This window comes from Eptesicus fuscus, chromosome 5 (genome assembly GCF_027574615.1).
Source record: "Eptesicus fuscus isolate TK198812 chromosome 5, DD_ASM_mEF_20220401, whole genome shotgun sequence".
NCBI lineage: Eukaryota > Metazoa > Chordata > Mammalia > Chiroptera > Vespertilionidae > Eptesicus > Eptesicus fuscus.
Genome location: NC_072477.1, coordinates 41,029,413 through 41,051,965, shown reverse-complemented (window position 1 = coordinate 41,051,965; position 22,553 = coordinate 41,029,413). Strand labels below are relative to the sequence as shown.

Here is a 22,553-nt window from a genome sequence, read left to right as displayed (position 1 = left end):
CCTTTAACATTTATGTAAAACGTTTTTTGTACTCTTTCAATAGAAACTTATCTGGCCACTGGGTAAAGCTAGCAATAAAACTACTGGTCCGCAATGTGTTAAGGTGAGCTTTTGGAGGAACCCTAACTACAACAGTATGGATATAAAATAACTATAAAAATAGTCTGTTATCAATGAATTTGTAGAGAGCTAGGAAGATAGAATTAATACACTTAAATAAGAAAACCAATTAGATGATTTACTAGGTGGAGCTAATTTTCATATATTAAGTTAAAAAATGTTCCAATCATTGTGGACTGGAATGGATGAATATTATTTTATTAATTTTACAGCAAGGCCCGAATTCAAATGTGAGAACATAAGCAGAAAGAAAGAGGTAATCAAGATGAGTTAAAAATGGGAAATAAAATTTGCACTTGATGTGGTGAACAACAGGTATCTTCCATAGATTGCTAACTGAAGGAGTGGTACAATGAGATCAGCATCTGAGGACAATTAATGTGATGGCAATAAGCAGGGCTGTAGGCTTCATTAGAGGCAGGGACCTGGAGACGTTAGTGACATGGGCAGTAACTAGATCAGTGGTTGGCAAACTGCGGCTCGCGAGTTTGCCGCTCTGTTGACTAATGAGTTTGCTGACCATTGTCATATACTACCCTTTACCTCTTTGCACACAATATGCCACAATTGCCTAATCCTCACAGTTTCCAACTACACGGTAACATTTAGTCTAGCAGTGGTCGGCAAACTCATTAGTCAACACAGCCGCAGTTTGCCAACCACTGAACTAGATAAACTGACATGTTCAAAGATAGCAAATTTATGTCATTTTCTCGTAGAAGTATTCGAATTCCTCATTCATGTAAGTGGTGAAAATACTCAGTTACAGGCAATTCAAGAAAAAGACTTTAAGCTTTAAAATAAGCCCACATACTGATATTTGTGAGACCATGGTATACAAAAATTATACAGGTACTCACACAAACGGGAAATGTCTCTGTTAGTACTGTCTTAACTATTAGGATTTATCTCTCAAGGTGGAACAGCTAAAAGTGATTTTTGGAGATCCTTCAAATCCAGGCTATGTAATCTAGACAAGTTACTTAACCCCTCTGTGCCTGTAAAAATGGGAATATGAATAGTATCTAACCCCACTGGATTATAAGCCTTACGTAGCTAATATTTGTCAAGTGCCAAGAACACAGACATTAGCAGAGTTTGAAATTATTTATAATTATACTTCCCTATGCCTTACAATGCCATAATAATAATGTTTTGCATGTAGCTGGTACTCAATAACTATTTTCTAAATGAGTTAATTTTCTTATATTTTCCTTAGTCCTGGGATCTAATATATATCAATTTAGGATTTTAAATAAAATATTAGAAAAGAAACTATACACTTCTAGATTATGGAAAAGGCTTATTAAATTTAGAAAACTACTACAAGGTTAGTAACCATATTTAAAAATTACAAATTAAAGGACTGAAATGTAGCCACTGAGAATTTTACAATACAAAACTGAACTGGAAGGATAATACTGGCAATTTTGCTCTGCCAGTTCACAGCATTAAAACCACTGGACATAGCCCTGGCTGGTGTGGTTCAGTTCGTTGAGCATTGTACCATGCACCAAAAGGGTGCCAGTTCAGTTCTCGGTCAGGGCACGTGCCTGGGTTGCAGGTTTGATCCCCAGTAGTGGGCATGCAGGAGGCAGCTGATCGGTACTTCTCTCTCACTTTGATGTTTCTCTTTCTCCCTCTCCCTTCCTCTCTCTCTCAAATCAACTTAAAACAATCAAGGCACTAAACATAGTAATGTAGGTTCAGAAAGAAAATGTATAAAATGAACACTTCAATATTAAAAATCTTTAGTGGAAATCACTGGAGGTAATCTGAGAAACCTTACCTCATCTGATTTGAAGCTTTTCCCCTGCATTCCATGTTTCCAGAAAGCCAACACACTGTCTTGAAGGCACACTAAAAAAGATAAAAGGGGAGGTGAAACTGAAATACAGCACAAGTAGTTCATTACACATTTTCCTTAACTGTTTTTAATAAACGATAATGTAAGGCTATCCAAATGCTTCGTGCAAAATTCCACTGTCTAGACCATTAGTTCCCAACATTTTTGTGGCTAAGCCATGTCTAAACTCAAATAATTTATTGAGTCGGGTCATAAAAGTTAAAAAAAAATATATATATATATATACACATACACACACACACATATAAATACATAAAACAGGCATTCATTTAAACATGGGCTAACTTATTTTTTTATTTTTTATTTTTAAATATATTTTATTGATTTTTACAGAGAGGAAGGGAGAGAGATTTAGAAACATCGATGAGAGAGAAACATCGATCAGCTGCCTCCTGCACGCCCCCTACTGGGGATGTCCCCGCAACCAAGGTAGGTGCCCCTGACTGGAATCGAACCTGGGACCTTTCAGTCCCCAGGCTGACGCTCTATCCACTGAGCCAAACCGGTTTCAGCCTAACTTATTTTTTAAAAAGGTTTTTATTTTTCAATTACAGCTGACAGACAATATTATTAGTTTCAGTTGTATAACACAGTGATCAGACATTGGTATAACTTACAAAGAAATGTAAGTTGGTATCAGCATATTAATTTTTATTTTATATACTATCTTTTTTCTTAGGTGAATGAAATAATAAAAACATATAATTGGCTTTTTGAATAAAAAACATCATTATTTAAATACTGTCATATAATTAGAAGTGGCTATTAAGGAAGCTTCTTTTATGTTCACATTTTCCCTATTACAAAATTACTTAAACAAACAAACAAACAAACAAACAAACCTGTCTCATAGTCCAAAATTTAACCACACAGTGAATATTTATGCTCTTTGTGCCATTTCTTACTTGGAGGGGCTCTCAGTTACAAGGCTCACTGCTGGGCCTCAGCCTCACCTCCTCAGGCACTGGAGCATCCTGGGCTTTTGCTCTGGTCTTGCAGGCCCCACTGCCCACATGTGGGTTCACAAATTTGAGCCAAGCTTGACTGCCTTCCTGATGGCTTTGGACTCAGGAGCAACCGTGGCCCCACAGGATGGCCAGCATGTGGTATGCCACAACACCCTCCTGCCCCACCCATCTCCCATGCTCCCCTGGGGTGGCCTGAAGGTCTTAAGGGGAAACCTACTCTTGATGTGCTTTGTCCATTTCTGTGTCCCGGGTGGTGCCAGCCACAGGCCTGGGCCCAATGAGGCATTCCTATGTAATGACTTAATGGTTCAGAAACAGAGGGGGCCCCCAATTGGAGGATGCCGTGGGGCCTCTGGATCCTTCCTGGCAGGAGCTGCAGTCATTAAGGTGCAGCGAAAGAGGGAGAAAACCCATTTTTGATTGTTGGAAAATTAGACATATGCCCTACACTATTAAAGGTGATGGGAGAAAGTGATAGGAAGTTACTGTATGTTTTATTAGAATACTAACTCCATAAAAAGCTAATGTAAGAATGTCTTGGAAACATAATTTTACTCAATAAAAATAAAACTATTTTACTAAGAAATCACATGTTTCACTAACTGTGATGAATATGAAACCCAGTTACCAGTTTATTTTTAAAAGGGCTTAAAGGGACTCTTTTTACCCAGGAAGATCCTTGTAATTATTCCAAGGTTCACTGCTGGGGAGAGATGGTAGCTTATGAGAAACAAATGGTTGTGTAATAATTAAAGTTCCTTAAAAAATTTGACACATATGAAAAAGTTGAGGTATCAGTATGTTTCAGTTGAAATGAAGAGGAACTATAAAGATCTCCGTCAGGATCTCTATTGAAGATACCAAAGCTTAGAAACTGGCATACATCCAGGACTTAAAGAAGTGAGGAAGAAATGAGCTCCAAAATTCCTTTTGTCCTGGCATTTACAGAAAGTGTAGGCTTTCTGCTTCAATAAATTAAGATTTTTCAATCATAAGCAAATTATGTTTATGTAAGATATTTACACAGAGGGATGATCATACTTTGCGACAGGGCAAAACGCCAGTTGGGAAATCATTAAACTATTTTTTTAAAACACCTTTCTAAATAATGAGAAATATATTTTTCCACGTATATATACATTTAATTACAAAATACATATATTTTTCAAGGCCAAAATAAAAATTGCCAACTTTGTTTTAACTATTTTTGACTTAGGGTAGAATCATATCATACAAAGTTCAGTTGTTTCCAGCCACATTATTTTTTTTAAAAGTTCTATCATCCCTAGGGGGAAATACTTACTGACATATAATCAATGAGAAATTTTTATCATAAAACCAATGAGTATTATAGAGTAAAACACTCATTGACAATAAAACAAATTAAAATGGCACATTAGTTTCTAAGTGGGAAAGTATCTATTTATATAAAAATAGACCTAAAAGCAATAATCATCAACACACACCAAGCAGAATCAGACACAAAGAATTATAGCATATCTAATATCATTAATCATATCACACAAATACCTTCATGATTTGGAAAGAATTGGGAGAAGTATAATTCACTTGAGGCAGTAAAGGGAACAATAAACAGAAATTTTAAAATGATTTCAAGTTTTAAATATTTAGGAACCAAAAATAAAAGATTTATTATCGTCTACACCTGCTTTGTCCAATACAATAGCAACTAACCATATGTGGCTATTTACATTAAAATGTAAATTAATTAAAATTTAAAAAATGTAGCACTAGCCATGTTTCAAGTACTTAACAGGTGTGGTTAATGAGTACTATATTTAAGAGCACAGAGAACACTTCCATATCACAGAAACTTCTAAGACACAGTGCTGGTCTAGACAACCACAGATACCGAATGAAGGGAAAACCAAGTATTCTAATAGATTAAAAAAAAAAAAAAAAAGACTTACCTACAGACTCAATGCAAAAATCAAAAGTTAGCTCAGAGGCCAGTTTCTTACTTGACTTTAGTTTTCCTTGTAGATTTACAATTTTTACAAATTCTTAAAAAAAGAAAAAACAAGTTAAGACTGGAAATCCAAATCTGTTAAAACAAATTTAACTTGATATATGGATTTTACATGGACATAGAACAATATTCTTAATGACGTTCAACTATTTAGATTAAAAAATGTCCAGTGAGAAACTGTCATTAATATGTTTTACAATATAAGAGTACCTCCTCTGGTAAATGGCAATTCCGTTGCTTTTTCTTTTTTAGATGGTATATATTGAACGCTTATATTCTCATTTTTAAAAAAGTACAATGTTAAAAAAAGTACAATGTTTCTTTAAAAGTGGCTACCTTGGTGTCTATATATTTAGCAATAAGAAGTGATTTTTCCCTCTTACAAATTACAAAACATGATAAGTATATCCGTAGTCATTCAATACAATAGTAGTGAGTACTATTGTAACAAAGGGGCAACGAGTAGTACTCCTGAGGGTAACAATTTCTTTATAAGTAAACTCTGGGATGGGGATATACATAATTTTATTTCCCTTTCATCTATTTGTTTTTCACTTTAACCATCTTAGCTCTGACTTTGAAGACACCTTTCTCTGTATTGCTTTCTTATCTACCTAACATAATTTGTGATTTTAGGCCTATCTCCAACTGGTGTTTACTAAAACTGATTCATACTGCATAGCTGATGCTTAATTTTTGAAGTCTTATATTGCTCCTTAAAAAAAAAAAAATCTCAAGAAAGTGAACTCTCCATTTACTTTGAATAATTGGGAAATGGTGGGCTTAGTTAATCAAAGGCTTAAAAATTTTTTTTGGATAAATACATAAATCAACAAAATGAGACTAAGCACAATTTATTTTCCTTGGATGTCCCAGAAGGTATTAAGGATTTAACATTAAAGGTTCAACATTACTAAAATAAAATTCTGATTATCTGTTTATTTGCTTAATCAATATAGACCTTTCCAGCTCTTTGGGTAAAATATAATTTATCAAAAATACCACATGATCTCACTCATTTATGGATAATAAAGAACATTATAAACTGATGAACAAAAAGATAAATACAGAGGCAGTAAAGCATCAAACTGACTGTCAAATTATATCGGGAAGGTTGGGGAGGGGTGGAGGAGATAAGAGATCAACTGAAGGACTTGTATGCATGCATATAAGCATAACCAATGGACGCAAGACACTGGGGGGTGAGGGCATGTTTGGGAGTGGGGTGGGAGGAGCAATGGGAAGATATGTACACATGTAATACCTTAATCATTAAAAAATATAAAAAATTAATTTAAAAAATTTATCAAGTTAACGTAAATATCCTACCTAATAAAAGAGTAATATGCAAATTGACCCTAACTCTGCTACACCCACAAGCCACGCCCACCAGCCAATCAGAGAGAGTATGCAAATTAACCCAACCAAGATGGCTACAGCCACGGAGAAAGTAGGTGGGAGGTTTGGGTTTCCAAGGCGATATTAGAAGCCAAGCTTTCCACCTGCCCTGGCCGGCCTAAGCCTCCACTCAAGGCTACAAAGTTTCAGTTATAGAAGGTAAACAAATCCAAACTGAAATGGCTGCCGGCCACAGAGTGAGCAGGAGGCTTGGCTCCGCTCCAGGATACAAAGTTTCAATTGTAGAAGGTAAATAAATTCCAGATACCAGGGCCTCCACTTGGGTCGCCAGGGGGCGTGGCTTGCCTGCAAACCACCACAGGCCCCTTGCTCAGGCCGCCCCACGCCCCAAGGGAACCCCCACCCTGATCCGGGACACCCATCAGGGCAAACCAGCTGGCCCCCACCAGTGCACCAGGCCTCTATCCTATCTAATAAAAGAGTAATATGCAGATTGACCATCACTCCAACACACAATATAGCTGCCCCCATGTGGTCAAAGATCCTACCCCCATGTGGACACAAGATGGCCACCACAAGATGGCCAGCAGGGGAGGGCAGTTGGGAGGCACCAGGCCTGCAAGGGAAGGCAGTTGAGAGGGACCAGGCCTGCAAGGGAGGGCAGTTGGAGGCAATCAACCCTGCAGGGGAGGGCAGTTAGGGGTGACCAGGCCGGCAGAGGAGGGAAGTTGGGGGAAAACAGGCTGGCAGGGGAGCAGTTAGACATCAATCAGGCTGGCATGGGAGTGGTTAGGGGTGATCAGGCTGGCAGGCAGAAGCGGTTAGGGGCAATCAGGAAGGCAGGCAGGCGAGCAGTTGGGAGCTAGCAGTCCTGGATTGTGAGAGGGATGTCCGACTGCCCACTTTTTAATTGAATAATACTCCAATCTTATCAATATTAAAAGAATCCAAAGTACTTAAAAATGATGGGTGAATGAGATACTTTTGAGTTTTGGGTTACTTATCTGTAATATTAGATTATCTTTATGATTATATAAGGTAAATCCACTAGGTAGCCTTCAGGGAATAGAAATTAGGACGGAAACACAGGCAAATTCGGTAGTACAACAATTTAAAAAATAACCCTATTCAGTAATTTAAAAAATATTAAAATGGATCAAGCATAGCAAATACTGTCAACTTTTAAATATAGTTCCAAATCTAGGTTGAATTTCATCTTGCAGGATTCATTGTATAAAAATAAGGTGGGTTTGTTTGCAAAACTGAAGTAATACCTGTTGTTAAAAGTTTCTCTGATTACAACACTCTTCTATCAATAACTAGAGGCCTGGTGCACAAAATTTGTGCACGGGGGTGGGAGATGTCCCTCAGCCCAGCCTGCACCCTCTCCAATCTGGGACGCCTCAAGGGATGTCCGATTACCTGGTGGGATAGGGCCTAAATGGGCAGTCAGACACCCCTCTCACAATCCAGGACTGCTGGCTCCCAACCGTTCGCCTGCCTGCCTGCCTGATTGCCCCTAACCACTTCTGCCTGCCAGCTTGATCACACCCTAACCACTCCCATGCCAGCCTGATTGATGCCTAACTGCTCCCCTGCCGGCCCAATTGCCCCTAACTGCCCTCCCCTGCAGGCCCAGTCACCCCCAACTGCCCTCACCTGCAGGCCTGATAGCCCCTAACTGCCCTCCCCGGCAGGCCTGGTCCCTCGCAACTGCCCTCCCTTGATGGCCATCTTGTGACGGCCATCTTGTGTCCACATGGGAGCAGCCATCTTGTGTGTTGGAGTGACAGTCAATTTGCATATTACTCTTTTATTAGATAGGATAGAAGCCTGGTGCATGGGTGGGGGCCAGCTGGTTTGCCTTGAAGGGTGTCCCGGATCAGGTTGGGGGTTCCCTTGGGGGCATGGGGCAGCTTTTGCTAGGGGCCTGTGGTGGTTTGCAGGCCGGCCATGCCCCCCGGCGACCCAAGCAGAGGCCCTAGTATCTGGGATTTATTTATCTTCTATAATTGAAACTTTGTAGCCTTGAACGGAGGCCAGGGCAGTCAGAAAGCTTGGCTTCCTCCATCGCCGGGGACAACCCAAGCCTCCTGCTCTCTCCAGCTCTGTGGCTGCTGCCATTTTTGTTGGGATTTATTTATCTTTTATAATTGATACTTTGCAGCCTTGAGTGGAGGCCAGGGCCAGCCAGAGCAGGCGGGAAGCTTGGCTTCCTCCATTGCCGGGGAAACCCAAGCCTCCTGCTCGCTCCGTGGCCGCAGCCATCTTGGTTGGGTTAATTTGCATACTTGCTCCTGATTGGCTGGTAGGCGTGGCTTATGGGCATAGCAGAGGTATGGTCAATTTGCATGTTTCTCTTTTATTAGTGTAGATTATTCTACACTTTTTACTGTTATTTTAGTGTATGCTTTCTACTTACAGAAAGTAATGTTTTCCATAAAATAGCATGATGTGTTATGTTGGCAGCTGCCACACACATCTAATGTTTAGAGTGCCTCCTGAATGCACCATTTTCTCTTGTGCTTGATTTACTCTCATGCTGTACAGTTCACAACATACATGTTTGTAGCCTAGGAGCAATAGGCTGTATACCATATATAATCTAGGTGTGTAGGAGGCTGTACCATTGAGGTTTGTATAAGTGCACTCTTAAGATGTTCCCATAATGACAGAATCACCTAACAATGCATTTTTTAGAACTGGGTATTCCCATTAAGTGGCACATGACTATATACCTTCTATTTTTTCATTAATTGAGGTCTGAAAAAAAACAACCTCAAAATAGTTTTACACCGAATTTTATACAGAATAGTTTTATATGGATTTTTACCCCAAAGTTATGGCAAACTGTTCTAATATAATGTTTTCAAGTAGGCCTAACAAAGAAAAAAGTCACAGAGAATAGTAATGACAAACAGATCCATTAATTACTATTTATGATATCTGTAGCCAATTTAAATTTTCATCAATAAAATAAGGCCACTTAAGATGAAAAAAGTGAAAAATTTTCAATTATAGCTTAATAGAATCACTTCAGTGAAAAGACTTGTTATATCAAGTAGAACATTCAGAATAAATTTTAAAATAGTACTTACTATCTAAACACACTAAAACGGTATCCCTCTCCAACTGTGTTACATGAATGGAATCTAACTGTTGGCTGCCTTGGAGGGAAAAAAAAAAAATGTTAGTTCTACAACAAGTTTTAATAACCTGATGAACAAAAAGATAGATACAGAGGCAGTAAAGCACCGAATAGACTGTCAAATTACAGCGGGAAAGCTGGGGAGTGTTGGGGAGAAGGGGGAAAGAGATCAACCAAAGGACTTGTATGCATGCATATAAGCACAACCAATGGACACAAGACACTGGGGGGTGGGATGAGGGCATGCAACAGGGGGTAGGGGAGGCTGGGGGAAGGTCAATGGGAAAAAAAAAAGGAGATATGTGTACTACTATACGTAATACTTTAAACAATAAAAGAAATCAATAAAAAAATTAAAGAAAAAACACTAGAGCTTAGAAAATAACACACATTCTGACCTTTTCTGTGATTTAAAACTAATCTTTGAAATTTAACACAAATTGGATTTTGTAATAATATGGTATTTTTTCAAAATATGTACATAGGTCAACTTAGGAGAACAATCATTAAGACTCAAGTAAGGCTAAGTGAGCTGAGAAAAGCTAAATATTACCGTTAATTAACACTTCAGCTAGTTCTAAAAAGGTGAGTTACAAAAATAAAATGAAGCAAAGGGTAAAATACACAAAAGTAAGGAAGGTGCATGCTATACAATGATTAGATTTTGCTCTGCATTTTAAAGGAACCAATGGGAAGATGGAAACAAGATCTGTTATGTGAATCACAGCATCCCTGAGATAAAAACAAGCCAGTAATTCAGAAAAACAAAAAACAAAATTAAAATAAAACTGTAATCAGAGAAAAAATTTCCTGGTGTGTGTAAGTTCCTTATTAAAGAGGACACTTACTAATATAATGAACATTTCTGTCAACAATATCTTGGCAGGAAACAATTTTCATCACTTTGCTGATATTTGCAGGATTGTTTCTTTTGATATATAATGACAGATGTGATGGCATTTGTGTGTGTGTGTGTGTGTGTGTGTAATAGCATTTTTGATAAAACAATTTATTTTAGGCACTCAGACTGCTTGAATAGTCTAGCTAAATCTAAGAAAATATTTTAGATTATTTAAAGTAGTCATTCTTTTTTAAAAAATATATTTTTATTGATTTCACAGAGGAAGAGATAGAAACATCAATGATGAAAGAGAATCATTGATCGCACACCCCCTTGCTGGGGATTAAGCTTGCAACTTGGGCACGTGCCCTTGAACAGATTCAAACCCAGGACCCTTCAGTTTGCAGGCCGATGCTCTATCCACTGTGCCAAACCAGCTAGGGCTAGTGCAATCATTCTTAACTGCATTTCTTTGGGAAGCCAATGGATCCTCTCCCTTAAAAACTGCACATCTAAATGTAAATACAAAGTTTTATATATTATTTTTGGGTGTTTTTGGACCTTCCAAAGCTCATACACAGAGAAGAATTCTGGTGGACAGAACTGATAAATTGTTGGTCACTTGGGCAATAGTCCAAAAATAGTTTTTCTCAGTAAATCTATGTTCATGCATTTATTGAACAAATATTTATGGGGTGCTGACAATATGCTTGGAATAGGAGTTCATTTTAACAGTTACAGCTGTTGCCCACTCAAGGCAGGGGGGTGCTTAAAAATGAATGCAGCTGGGAGGTGGATTAACAATCATTTGTGAAAATGGAAAAGCCTAATAAGGACAGCTTCTGCTTGAGGGGGATCTGAATGATTACCCTCAGAGTCCTGGCTTCCTCAGGAAGCAATTTTGGTACTGCATTAATTTTTATCTACAAAGTGTTATAAGTGGGTGGAACAGTACAGGCATTAAAAAACAAACAAGGGCCCTGGCTGGTGTGGCTCAGTTGGCTGGTGTTGCCCCATGCACTGAAAGGCTGCTGGATAGATTCTCAGTTAGGGCACATGCCCAGGTTGCAGGCTTGATCCCCAGTGAGGGGCATGCATGAGGCAGCTGACTGATGTTTTCCTTTCATATTGATGTTTCTCTCTCTCTCTCTCTCTCTCTCTCTCTCTCTCTCTCTCCTTCCCTCCTTCCCTCCCTCTTTGTAAAAATCAATAAAAAATCTTAGAGCCCTAGCTGGTTTAGCTCAGTGGACAGAGCATTTGAAATGAAGAACCCTTCATTTCACTTACTATGTAGATTTTAAAAATAAGTTGATTGATTTGTTTCAATTTTAAAGTTTGAATATAAACTTCCCAACTTTTTCTGAACTTCCATTGAGACACGTTGGATAAAATTTTAAGCTAATGAATCATTCTGAGACAGTGCAAGAGATATGTCTCTGTATCTTTAAATGGTAAAGCTGGATGCCACAAATGTAAAGCAGTGTTGAGGGGAAAATTGATAGGGGAAAAAAAAGTGAAACTCTTTGCTTGAGAAGCTGGTAAAATTTGAAAAAGTACAGGGGTGGGCACAAGTAGGTCCAGAGTTATTTGTATGAAAAAATACAAATTAATACATAATAATACAAGAATAAACTCTGTGTTTCACATACTCTTAATTGTAAACCTACTGTTCCCCACCCCTGTATCTTAGAAAACTTAAATCATTAAAATTTTCCGTGGTAAAATAATTTGTATCAAATTACCTCATGCAGGTAGAGATCATAAACTGTATGTACATGATTCTCTAGGCTTACTTGGGAAACTATGATCTGAGTGTTTGACTGAACCCACATTGGTTAAAATCATTCTGTTTTTTTCATATGCAAAATCATCAATATTTTAACATAAGATAAAAACACTTACCAGCACCAATTTCTGTAAACCATGATGATGCAGAATTCAAATTGATTGTCTCAAACTGAACTACCTGATTTGATTCGGTGCCTTTGCTAATAGCTACACAGACCATAGGGTATTCTTGTTCTGGTATTACCAGCATTTCAAAAACATTCAAAGGACTTGGCAGAGGAAAATCAAAGTGCTGCAAAAATAAACAAGAGAAGTATAATTTAGAAACAATTTCTGAATAGAAGTACAATTTAGAAACAATACTACTGCTGAATAAAGTCAATGGAAAGGCTTTAATTTTCTTGATCGATGTAATTCTAAAAATAATCACTATAAGGATCATAAAAATCTATAAAATTTGTTTTAGAGAATTGACCACATTCATCTCCATGGCTGGGATGCTTCTAAAAGTTTATTAACGTAAATTAAAGAGGAGGGCAACCCACTTGGATCCCCTTTTTGCAGGAGGTAGCTTTTCTGTAATAAAATTTTGCTTTTGCTAAAAAAAAAAAAAAAAAAAGGCAATCTTAAGAACAAAAAAACTCCTAACCCAAATAAAGACCTATCTATAAATAACTGTAAACATGCCCATTCTACATAGTAATAATGGAATCTTAAATTTTTAAGTTCAGTTGCACACTAGTGTTTTCTGAAAAAGAAAAATGTAAACAAAGTAATATATACCTTTATCAACATGAATTTCTGCATTGGCTCATACCACTGAAGTAAAACAATTCCAGACTGTAAAGCTCCACAGAGGTATTTATGTCCTGTGTAAGGGTTTCTGACTGGAAGGAAGCAAAACAGACATACCTAAAACACTGAATACCTTTCTATGAAAATATAACTGGTTTATGTCTAACCACTATGCTATACACCTGAATCTAATACAAAATAACATTTATTGTAAACTATAAATGAAAAAAAGATATTAAAAAAATCATTAGTTTAGCTAAAGGCTAGATTCACCTAAAAGCTAACTCATCTTTCTTTATAAAGGCAACGCTAATATACATGGGGGAAAAATAAGAAAATGTGGCCTTCCGTGAATGGAAGAATTATGTGAAGCGATTATTTAGCCGGTAAAGAAAAATTATTGTTTCTGTTCACTAGGATGATAAGAATGAGTAAAAAGTAAAGATGTATTATTTTTTTGGGGGGTGCTACCCTTTCCTTTTCAGTTTCTTACCTCTATTTTATTTTATTTTTTTCTTTATTAAGGTATTACATATGTGTCCTTACCCCCCAATGCCCCCCCGACAATACCTCTTTATTTTAAAATTATATACATTTATTTCTAAACATCTTTAATATAGTGCATTGTTAAGCAGAGGAACTTTTTAGAAGAACAGTATTTTAAGCACTAAAACATCTAAACTAGTATGCAAGCTGAAGAGCTGCTGCTTCTTTCTTTCTTTTTTTTTTTTATTGTCTAAAGTTTTACATATATCTCCTTGAAGAGCTGCTTCTTAAGTAAACTGACCGAAAGAATCCAGACAAGGTCTAGGAGGCAACTGAAATCTATTATTTCATTTTGGTATAGTTAACAGCTGAATTAAAACAAGGTGAAAATAACTGTTTTACATCTTCTAAAGATGTTTTACATCTTCTAAAGATTTGACTCAAATCTACAAAAACTTATTGGTCTTCCCTTTTCTGCAATTTGACTCCCATCAATAATGATTATAAAAGTAGTTATTTGCAATAAGCTCTATCTAAATGTTCTGGTGTCCCAAAAACATGTACACACACTTTAACAGCTGATATCTCAATTGATGTTTCTTTCTTTTCAGCCAGACTAAGCTTTGAATAAAGGAAATTCATCCTAAAATGCTACTGGAAGTTTGAAAATGCAGTTGAAGGACAAACACTGCTTTTATAATTACTCTATTATAAAATGTATACACTAGTGACTCAGTGCACGAAATTCATGCACATTAAAAGAGGATTAATTAGAGGAAATAATTTAATATTGCTATTTGCCCTTTCTCTATAATAGAATCATCAGAGATGAAAGAAAATTAGTAAAATGTATATGAAAACCTTCCTCCTGTCAGAGTCTGGGGCTCACCACGGGACCCAGAGTCAAGTCCCCACCCACCCACATGCACCTCAAAATCGCGTGAGACCCAGACCCAACCAGCCCCCCCCCCCAATTGGGCTAGATCCAGACCTGGTCAGTCCACCCTTGTCAAGCCCTGCCAGGCAGGGGGCACAGCCTCAGGTCCCCTGGCCCGATGCCAGGATGGGGGCGTGGCCTTAGGTCCCCCAGCCCAGACCGGGGCGGGGGGCGTGCCTTGAGGTCCTCCGTCAAGCCCCGCCAGGTAGGGGACACGACCTGAGATCTCCTGTCAAGCCCCGCTGGGTGGGGGGCATGGCCTGAGGTCCCCCATCAAGCCCCGCCAGGCGGGGGGGAGGGGGGCACAGCCTCAGGTCCCCCGGCCCAGCACTGGGAGGGGGGCGCAGCCTCAGGTCCCCCATCAAGCCCCACTGGTTGGGGGCGCAGCCTGAGTTCCCCCGACCCAGCACTGGGGGTGCACCTTGAGGTTCCCTGTCAAGCCCCGCTTGGTGGGGGGGTGCAGGCTCAGGTCCCCTGGCCCAGTGCTGGGGTGGGGGGCATGGCCTGAGGTCTCCTGTCAAGCCCAGCCAGGCAGGGGGGTGCAGGCTCAGGTCCCCTGGACCAGTGCTGGGGTGGGGGGCATGGCCTGAGGTCTCCTGTCAAGCCCAGCCAGGCAGGGGGGTGCAGGCTCAAGTCCCCTGGCCCGGTGCTGGGGCTGGGGGTGCAACCTGAGGTCCCCTAGCCCAGCACCAGGACGGGAAGTGCACCTTCAGGTCCCCCGTCAAGCCCCACCTGGTGGGGGGCGCGGTCTGAGGTTCCCTGTCAAGGCCCATGGGGGCAGGGGAGGATGTAGCCTCAGGTTCCTGCTGATTGCTCCTTAAGGCTCCTTATGGGAACTTGGCCTCAGCTGTGGGTGCAGCCATCTTTGTGATGGAGTGATGGTCAATTAGCATATTCCCTCTTTATTAGATAGGATGTTTTGGGTCATAGGGTGTTCCCCTATGTATACACACTTTAACAGCTGTTAGCTCTCTTCATTTTCACTCCTTTCACTTCAGGTTTAACTGATTTGAAATAATGGGTGAAACCAGACTAAGCTTTGAACAAAGAAAATTTATCACTAGACTTTTTTATGGGGATAAATCAAAGATGAAGTTCACGGTACAAAACCGGCAACAGCTGACGAATTGAGGGTGCACAAATACCGAACAAAATGATTCTTGATGTTTGTAATTCCATTGCTTCGTGTTATCAGCAGTGCCTGGACAGAATGGTCATCAGTTTGAAAACAGGCATTGACAAAAAAATTATTCATTTCTGTAGATTCTTTTAACTTTTGAAAATGAACTGTATGTTAATAAACTGACTTTATAATCATTCAAAGTGTGTATACATTTTTTGGGGGACACCCTATATTTATGAGTTTATATCTTAGGTTGTAAGCATCTAGACCTTTCTTGAGTCATGATCTGATGAAAGATATGAACCTGATTCTCTCTAGAAAAATGTGCATGAAATTTGCTTTCAACTAGACAGAATGCTTGGAACCATGTAGCATGAAGATCAATGTGTATGGCCACTAATTAAACAAAAAGAATAAACAGGAAGTTAGGAGCTCAGGATGTGAAGTCATGGACTGGGTCTGATCCCAGGTTCTGTGACATAACAAGTATCACAGGGTGGTGTTAGGGTTAAGTAAGATACGTATACAGTACAGAATTTAAGCTTACCCCAAAGAGGTCTGCATTCTGGTGTCCCTCCTGGCAGGTACTCTCTAAGCCTTAGGAATGTCATAACTGATAGGAGTATCTTAGTTTGCCTGGGGTCTTGGGTCACGGGGAAGTCTAACAATATGATTTAGAGTGGGGGCTGGCAACACTGGAGAGTCTAAGGGGAAACTGGTCATTCCAGAAAGACAACAATGTGAGTTAAGGAGCTTTGGGTCATGTAGTATCAGTTGACCGACCTCCAGAGGGGCTGGATACTGAGATCAATCAGCCTTGGGAGCAATCAATCTGCCTATGTGCTGAGGTTTGAGTAAGCTTCCCTGGTTGGAAATGCTCTCTGTGTGCTGTCACACATCACTGTCAGAAAAGTAATGCTATCCATAACTCCTTAGGGAGAGGTCAACAGAAGCTCCTAGACTCTGTCCCATACACTTCTTCCCTTGGCTAATTTTAATTCATATCCTTTCCCTGTAATAAACCATAAGCATGAGTATTAAACCACTTTCACTGAGTCCTTCAAGAGAATTTTTGAACATGAAGGTAATTTTAGAAAGCCCCCAAATTTGCAATTGGAATAGAAATGAGGGTATTCATGTATGGACTGTTTTCTCTGACTTCTTGGTTGGCTTAACTCCAGCAGTTAATAATGTTCATAAAGCACTAAGCAATAACTGTTAAATAGGAGTGTTAAATAAATGAAAGTAGGGTAGTAGCAGAGATACAGCCTCAGGGACTAAGGTTAGAAAATTCTAGGCACACTATGCTCTGAGAAAGCATTAGGACTACTATCTCCAAGCATTTTTATCCCATGTCCCACTATTCATTCTTGTGCTTCACTGGCCCCTTAACCCTTTGCACTCGCTTGCTTTTTTCTTGATTCCTTTATTCTACTCGGGATTTAATTTTTTAAATACCCTAGATTTTACAAAGCACGGCAGTAGAATAAAAAACTGGAGTTTCTTTTCATACAAACTTATTTATTTGGATTTTTTTTATATTTCAAATTATTGATAGATTCAAAGAGTAATTTTAATCTCGACATCCGAGTGCAAAAGGTTAATTCCTTATAAAAACAAATATAAAGCCTATCTTCCTTCCTATTTGATATTATAAGTCTCTTCAGATAATTTTAAAGATGTTAAAATTTCTAACCATCAGTGTGAGAAGTAGCATTTACTCACCTATGCAACATTTGTGGCAGCCTTTTGTATCAGGAATCTTTGTAGTTAAAGCAAACTTTCTGAAAACATAAGACAATATAAATGTACTCTATTTTAATGGCTTCCAAACAGTGGTCTGTGAATCAGTTGCATCAGAAACGTCAAGGAGCTTTAAATAAAACTGTCTTGGACTGACCCTAAAGTATGATTTTATAGGACTGAGGCAGGGCCTGGGAATCCTACCTAATAATAGACAAATATGCAAATTGACCGCACCTTTGCTATGCCCAAGCCATGCCCACAGCCAAGCCACGCCCACCAACCAATCAGGATGAGTATGCAAATTACCCCAACCAAGATGGCGGTTAATTTGCATAGAAAGAAGCCAAGAGCTGCAGAAGGGACAAAGCTGCGGAGAAGCAAGCAAGCCAGGGGGAGGAGAAGGGAGGAGCGGAGGCGGGGCCGGGGGAGAAGGAAGGAGAGCAGGTGGACTGGCGGAGAAGGGAGAAAAGCAGGTGGGCTGGCAGAGAAGGCGGGGCGGGGGAGAAGGGAGGAGCGCAGGCGGGGCCAGGGGAGAAGGAAGGAGAGCAGGCGGGGCAGGGTAGAGTGCAGCAGGAAACCCTATTGCAGGATTCTTCCTGCAACGGGAACGCTAGTCTGTATTATAAAACTTCTATAGAAACAGACTCATAGACACAGAGAGTGGATTGGCGGTTGCCAGAAGAGAACTGGGGGTTGGAGGACTTGGTAAAAGATGTGAAGGGATTAAGAAGTTCAAATTGGTAGTTGCAAAATAGTCATGAGGATATAAAGTACAGCATAGGGAATATATTCAATGATACTGAGATAGCTATATATGGTGCCAGATGGGTAGTGAAAATATCAGGGGGAACACCTTATAAAATACATGATTGTCTAACCACTATGCTATATTCCTAAAACCAAAACAAAATAATATTACAAGTAAATTGTGATTGAAAATTTAAAATAAGATGCACTAAAAATACTTCTTAGGGGAATTCTCATGGAAACACAGATCTTTCAAATTTTAGATGACATGTACTTTAGTGTAAACTATCTTTCAAAATCAAGACAAAGAAAGTTTTTCAGTGGGCAAAGAATAATGGCTGTTTTAAAAATAAACACCAATTTCTTTCTCTACCAGAATAAAAATATTTTGTACCTTGGTAGTATTCGGTCTGGAAACCTATGAGTTTGAATATGAGCAGCTAATCCTAGTTTTTTGGCTTGTTCAAACAAAGCTATAAGATTATGCGAATAGAGCTGAAAGCTTTTTCCTATAAAAGAGAAACATGTTATTTTTATTAGAATCATTTACAGAAGAAAAAATACAATTTTCAAGCAAAAAACAAAAACAAAACATAATTACCTTCTAAAATGAGTCCAGAAATGTTCAAAAAGCCAACCAATATAGAAAAACACAAACAAACAAACAAACAAAAAACCCAGTTAATACTATTTTGAAAGATAATAGGTAAAGTTAGTTTTAAGAAAATAGACAATTGTGTTTCTTAATACACAAATTAGGAATATTCTGACTAGTAGGTGACCTGGGTAGAATATACATAAACCTTAATGAAGTTAGTAAAGAAACAACATTGCTGAACATCTTTGAACAATGGATTGAGTTACAATGATGTGCATGTGATTATTTTAGTATAACATGGAAAATTCTATAAAACTATGTTACATTATTTTCTGGGATAGAGCTATTTATTAATAATTTATCAAAATACCTTGGATTAAAACTGACTGTGAATGACATCTTTATAACAGATTGAAATACTAAGACAAGTAAAGCAAACTAATACTATATGCCATTAAAGGATAACAGTGATTACTATATAAAAATAATAGGAAATAATAGCATTATTTCCATATAATCAAAACCATAGCTGTCTTAAGCATGGAGGCATATGGTAAACATCTCATTCCTTGTTATACGTAGTATCTATATATATATAAAAAGACAGTGACCGGAATGCTGGAACGACTGGAATGACTGGTCGCTATGATGCCCACTGCGGCTGGCCAACTGGCTCAATAGGGGGCGGGTGGCTGGCCAACCTCCAGCGGCCCCTCCCCCCGGCTGGCCCTGATCGGCCCCCATCAGGGGGGCCGGCTGGACCCTACTCATGTACGAATTCATGCACTGGGCCTCTAGTGATATTATAAGAACATAAAACAGTATTTATCATTTTAGCATTAGAAAACTTTATATATATACACACACACATATACATTCACAGGGTGAGGCAAAAGGTTTACAGTTGTATGTAAAGCAATTTCTTATTATTACTAATTATTATTTATTATTATATTCCTCATACTAACAACTGTAAACCTAATTTTGCCCCACCATGTATGTATGTACATATGTATGTGTGTGTGGAGAGAGAGTGTGCACCAACCTCATCCTCAACAAAATTCTCTATAGTTTTTTTGGATGCAAACATTCTGCCTAACATTGCACCACCCTTCTTTTCTCCATTACCCCTATACACTGAGTGGCCAGATTATTATGATCTCTGAATGCATAATAATCTGGCCACTCAGTATATATATATATATATATATATATATATATATATATATATATATATATATATATATATATTAGAGGCCCAGTGCATGAATTTGTGCATGGATGGGGTCCGGCCAGCCAGGCCAGGGAGAGGGGACATGGGCGGTTGGCTGGCCTGCCTGCTGGTCGAACTCCTGGTCGAGGGGACAATTTGCATATTAGCCTTTTATTATATAGGATATACACTGAGTGGCCGGATTATTATGCGTTCAGAGATCATAATAATCTGGCCACTCAGTGTATACTATGTAACTGGCTAGGCAGTTAAACACACAAGTACATGTATGTGTGCACATCCACATAAACGCAGACCCTTAAGAAGAACAATATTTTCTCCTATTAATTCATTTCGTTTTATGGATCATTTCAACTAGAGCATGAAAATAACTAATTTATAGGATAACTTTCCCCTATTTTCCTTAGTCATTTTATAAATATATAAGATGTATCTGTGTGGTTTTTAAGCTTATTTCCAAAGTCAGGCATGAGTAGATATAAAAGAAGTGTTAGAGGAAAGTGATCTTATATGTAGACTAGAGGCCTGGTACACGAAATTCGTACACGGGGGGTACCGACCTGTACCCTCTCCAATCTGGGAGCCCTCAGGGGAGCCTTCTCCAATCTGGGAGCCCTGACGGCTTAGGCCCACTCCCCGTGGTTCTTCGCTCTCTGTGGGGCCTGGCCACTCCGTGCCCGCTGCCCAGAGGCTCTCTGCGGCCCAGAGGCCCTCTGCGGCTGGGGCGGGACGCTTGCCTCACTGCTGCGGTGATGACACAAGCGTCCTGCCCTGGCCGCTCTGTGCACGTGCTGCCCAGAGGCCCTCTGTGGCTGGGGCGGGACGTTTGCCTTTTTGCCGCGGTGACGAAGCAAGCATTCTGCCAGGCCGCTCATGTTGCCCACTCTCAGCAGCCACCCCTCAAGGACTGGGGGATTCTGGCAGGGCTGAGGGGACTGGGCACCGCCATCTTGTGGCTATGGGTGCTGCCATCTTTGTGACGGAGTGACAGTTAATTTGCATATTACCCTTTTATTAGATAGGATAATTCAAAATTGTAAATTAACTGAAACAATTATGTTTAAGTTTATTTTCATCATCATCATCATCAATTAATTATTTTGTTAAACAAAAGTATATAAACCTTTGGGGAAACATAATTTAAATCAAAGAGATTAAATACTCTTTTGAGGACCCCATCTTCTTAGAAGCCATTTATGCACAATCAAATAAAAAGCTCTTTGTAAATACTGTCATTAGCTTACATATATAAACTCCTTAAGAATTTCTAATTAGGTGATGGTTAGTGAAAGAATTTAAGTTACACATCCACACTTAAAATTATGAAAATAACAGTTCTTAAATTAGGCCATAGTTCATAATGGTCTACCTATCAACAAGTAAGAACGTGTATCAGCACTGATGCTTTAAAGCAAAAGTAGCTGGAAGGTACACTTAATGCTGATAAATCTGACAGAACAGTAAATAGAGCAGGGATATAACCCTCACTTGATCCACTGATACACAGCACAAGAGAGTATCAAACAAAAAGAATTTTTAAATACTAAAATTATTTAATTATTCAAAGCAGAGAAAGGGGTGAGTGCTATTTTAATAGTTAATAGTATTAGGATTAAATTAAGGAACAGAGAGAAATAATTATCTTGTACTCTATCAAAATAAAAGCAAGCAGCACATCTCTAGGTAGCCAATTAAATCTAAACGTAAAAGAAAATAGGTTTTTGTAGGTAAGAATGAAAAAAAAAAAAAAAAAGCCTAAAATGCCACCCATGAACCTGTCCCCAACAACAACCAAAAAAAGAAAAACACAAAAATAAAATTAGAATAGGTTGCTCTGGAACCCACTTGTTTATAAGACTTTAAAGCATCGGTCCAAGATAATTAATATGTGGCCCAGAATAATATGAATTCTACCAGGAAACATCTGTTGAAGTCTTTACAGTTTATCAAGCACTCTGGATATTATCTCATCCAATCCTCACAGCAACCTCTGAGGCTGTTATTGTTACCATCATTACCATCATTCCCGTTTACAATTACGAAAACTAAGCCTGAGAGAGACTTGCTCAAGATAACAGAGAAGCAGCTAGATCCTCTGATTCTTTCCCTTCAACTGTTAATTTTCAACAGAAGGCAGGAATAACAGTGACAGTGGCGGTGGATGGGTGGAAGGGCATGGCCTCAGGTGACAATCACTATGATAGTCCTCTGATGCTGAGATCCTGGGCAGATTTGGGAAGTGCTACCTTAGTGGAGACAGGGTCCCTTCTCAAAGTTTCTTCCCATTCTAAGTTGGTAAAAAGACATTTGTAGGTCTTAAAGTTACTATACTAGATTATACACAGAATAACAAATAACATTTTTAAATAATGCATATTAAAATTATATTTCTCTGCTTGTCTATGATTTACTTTTTACATTATGTTCATCATATACATACCTGATAATGACATTAAAGTATTATTGATGACATAGAGCCAAGTACATTTCCTTGGAAATAACTATAAAAAAAATAAAAAGAGAAGATAGTTAAAACTCTCCAATTTTCATCTTCTTACCTCTTAACCTCCAAATTCCAAGTCTGACATAGTATAAAAATAACTATTTTCTACATTTCAGTAAATTACCAAAACCTTACAGAAAAAAGCTTTCCCTCTCCCTCTCTCTCTGTCTCTCTCTGTCTCTTCTCTCTCTCTCTCTCTCTCTCTATATATATATATATACACACACACACACACACACATATATATATATATATATATAATTTCACTTCTTTAAACATTTAAATCATAAAAATTAAAACTGA

General features: G+C 38.7%; 1 protein-coding gene across 1 annotated transcript in view; it reads right to left on the bottom strand.

The window, feature by feature from the left end:
• Positions 1-22,553, bottom strand: part of MAP4K5 (mitogen-activated protein kinase kinase kinase kinase 5) — a 111,169-nt gene that overhangs the window by 4,718 nt on the left and 83,898 nt on the right. The window contains exons 23-31 of the mRNA XM_054716080.1: positions 22,188-22,248; positions 20,314-20,316; positions 18,310-18,424; positions 17,148-17,206; positions 12,865-12,968; positions 12,196-12,373; positions 9,403-9,471; positions 4,887-4,979; positions 1,910-1,980 (exon numbers count right to left, since the gene is read on the bottom strand). Coding sequence (XP_054572055.1) covers positions 1,910-1,980; positions 4,887-4,979; positions 9,403-9,471; positions 12,196-12,373; positions 12,865-12,968; positions 17,148-17,206; positions 18,310-18,424; positions 20,314-20,316; positions 22,188-22,248 — 753 coding nt within the window. The remainder of the gene's footprint in view (positions 1-1,909; positions 1,981-4,886; positions 4,980-9,402; positions 9,472-12,195; positions 12,374-12,864; positions 12,969-17,147; positions 17,207-18,309; positions 18,425-20,313; positions 20,317-22,187; positions 22,249-22,553) is intronic.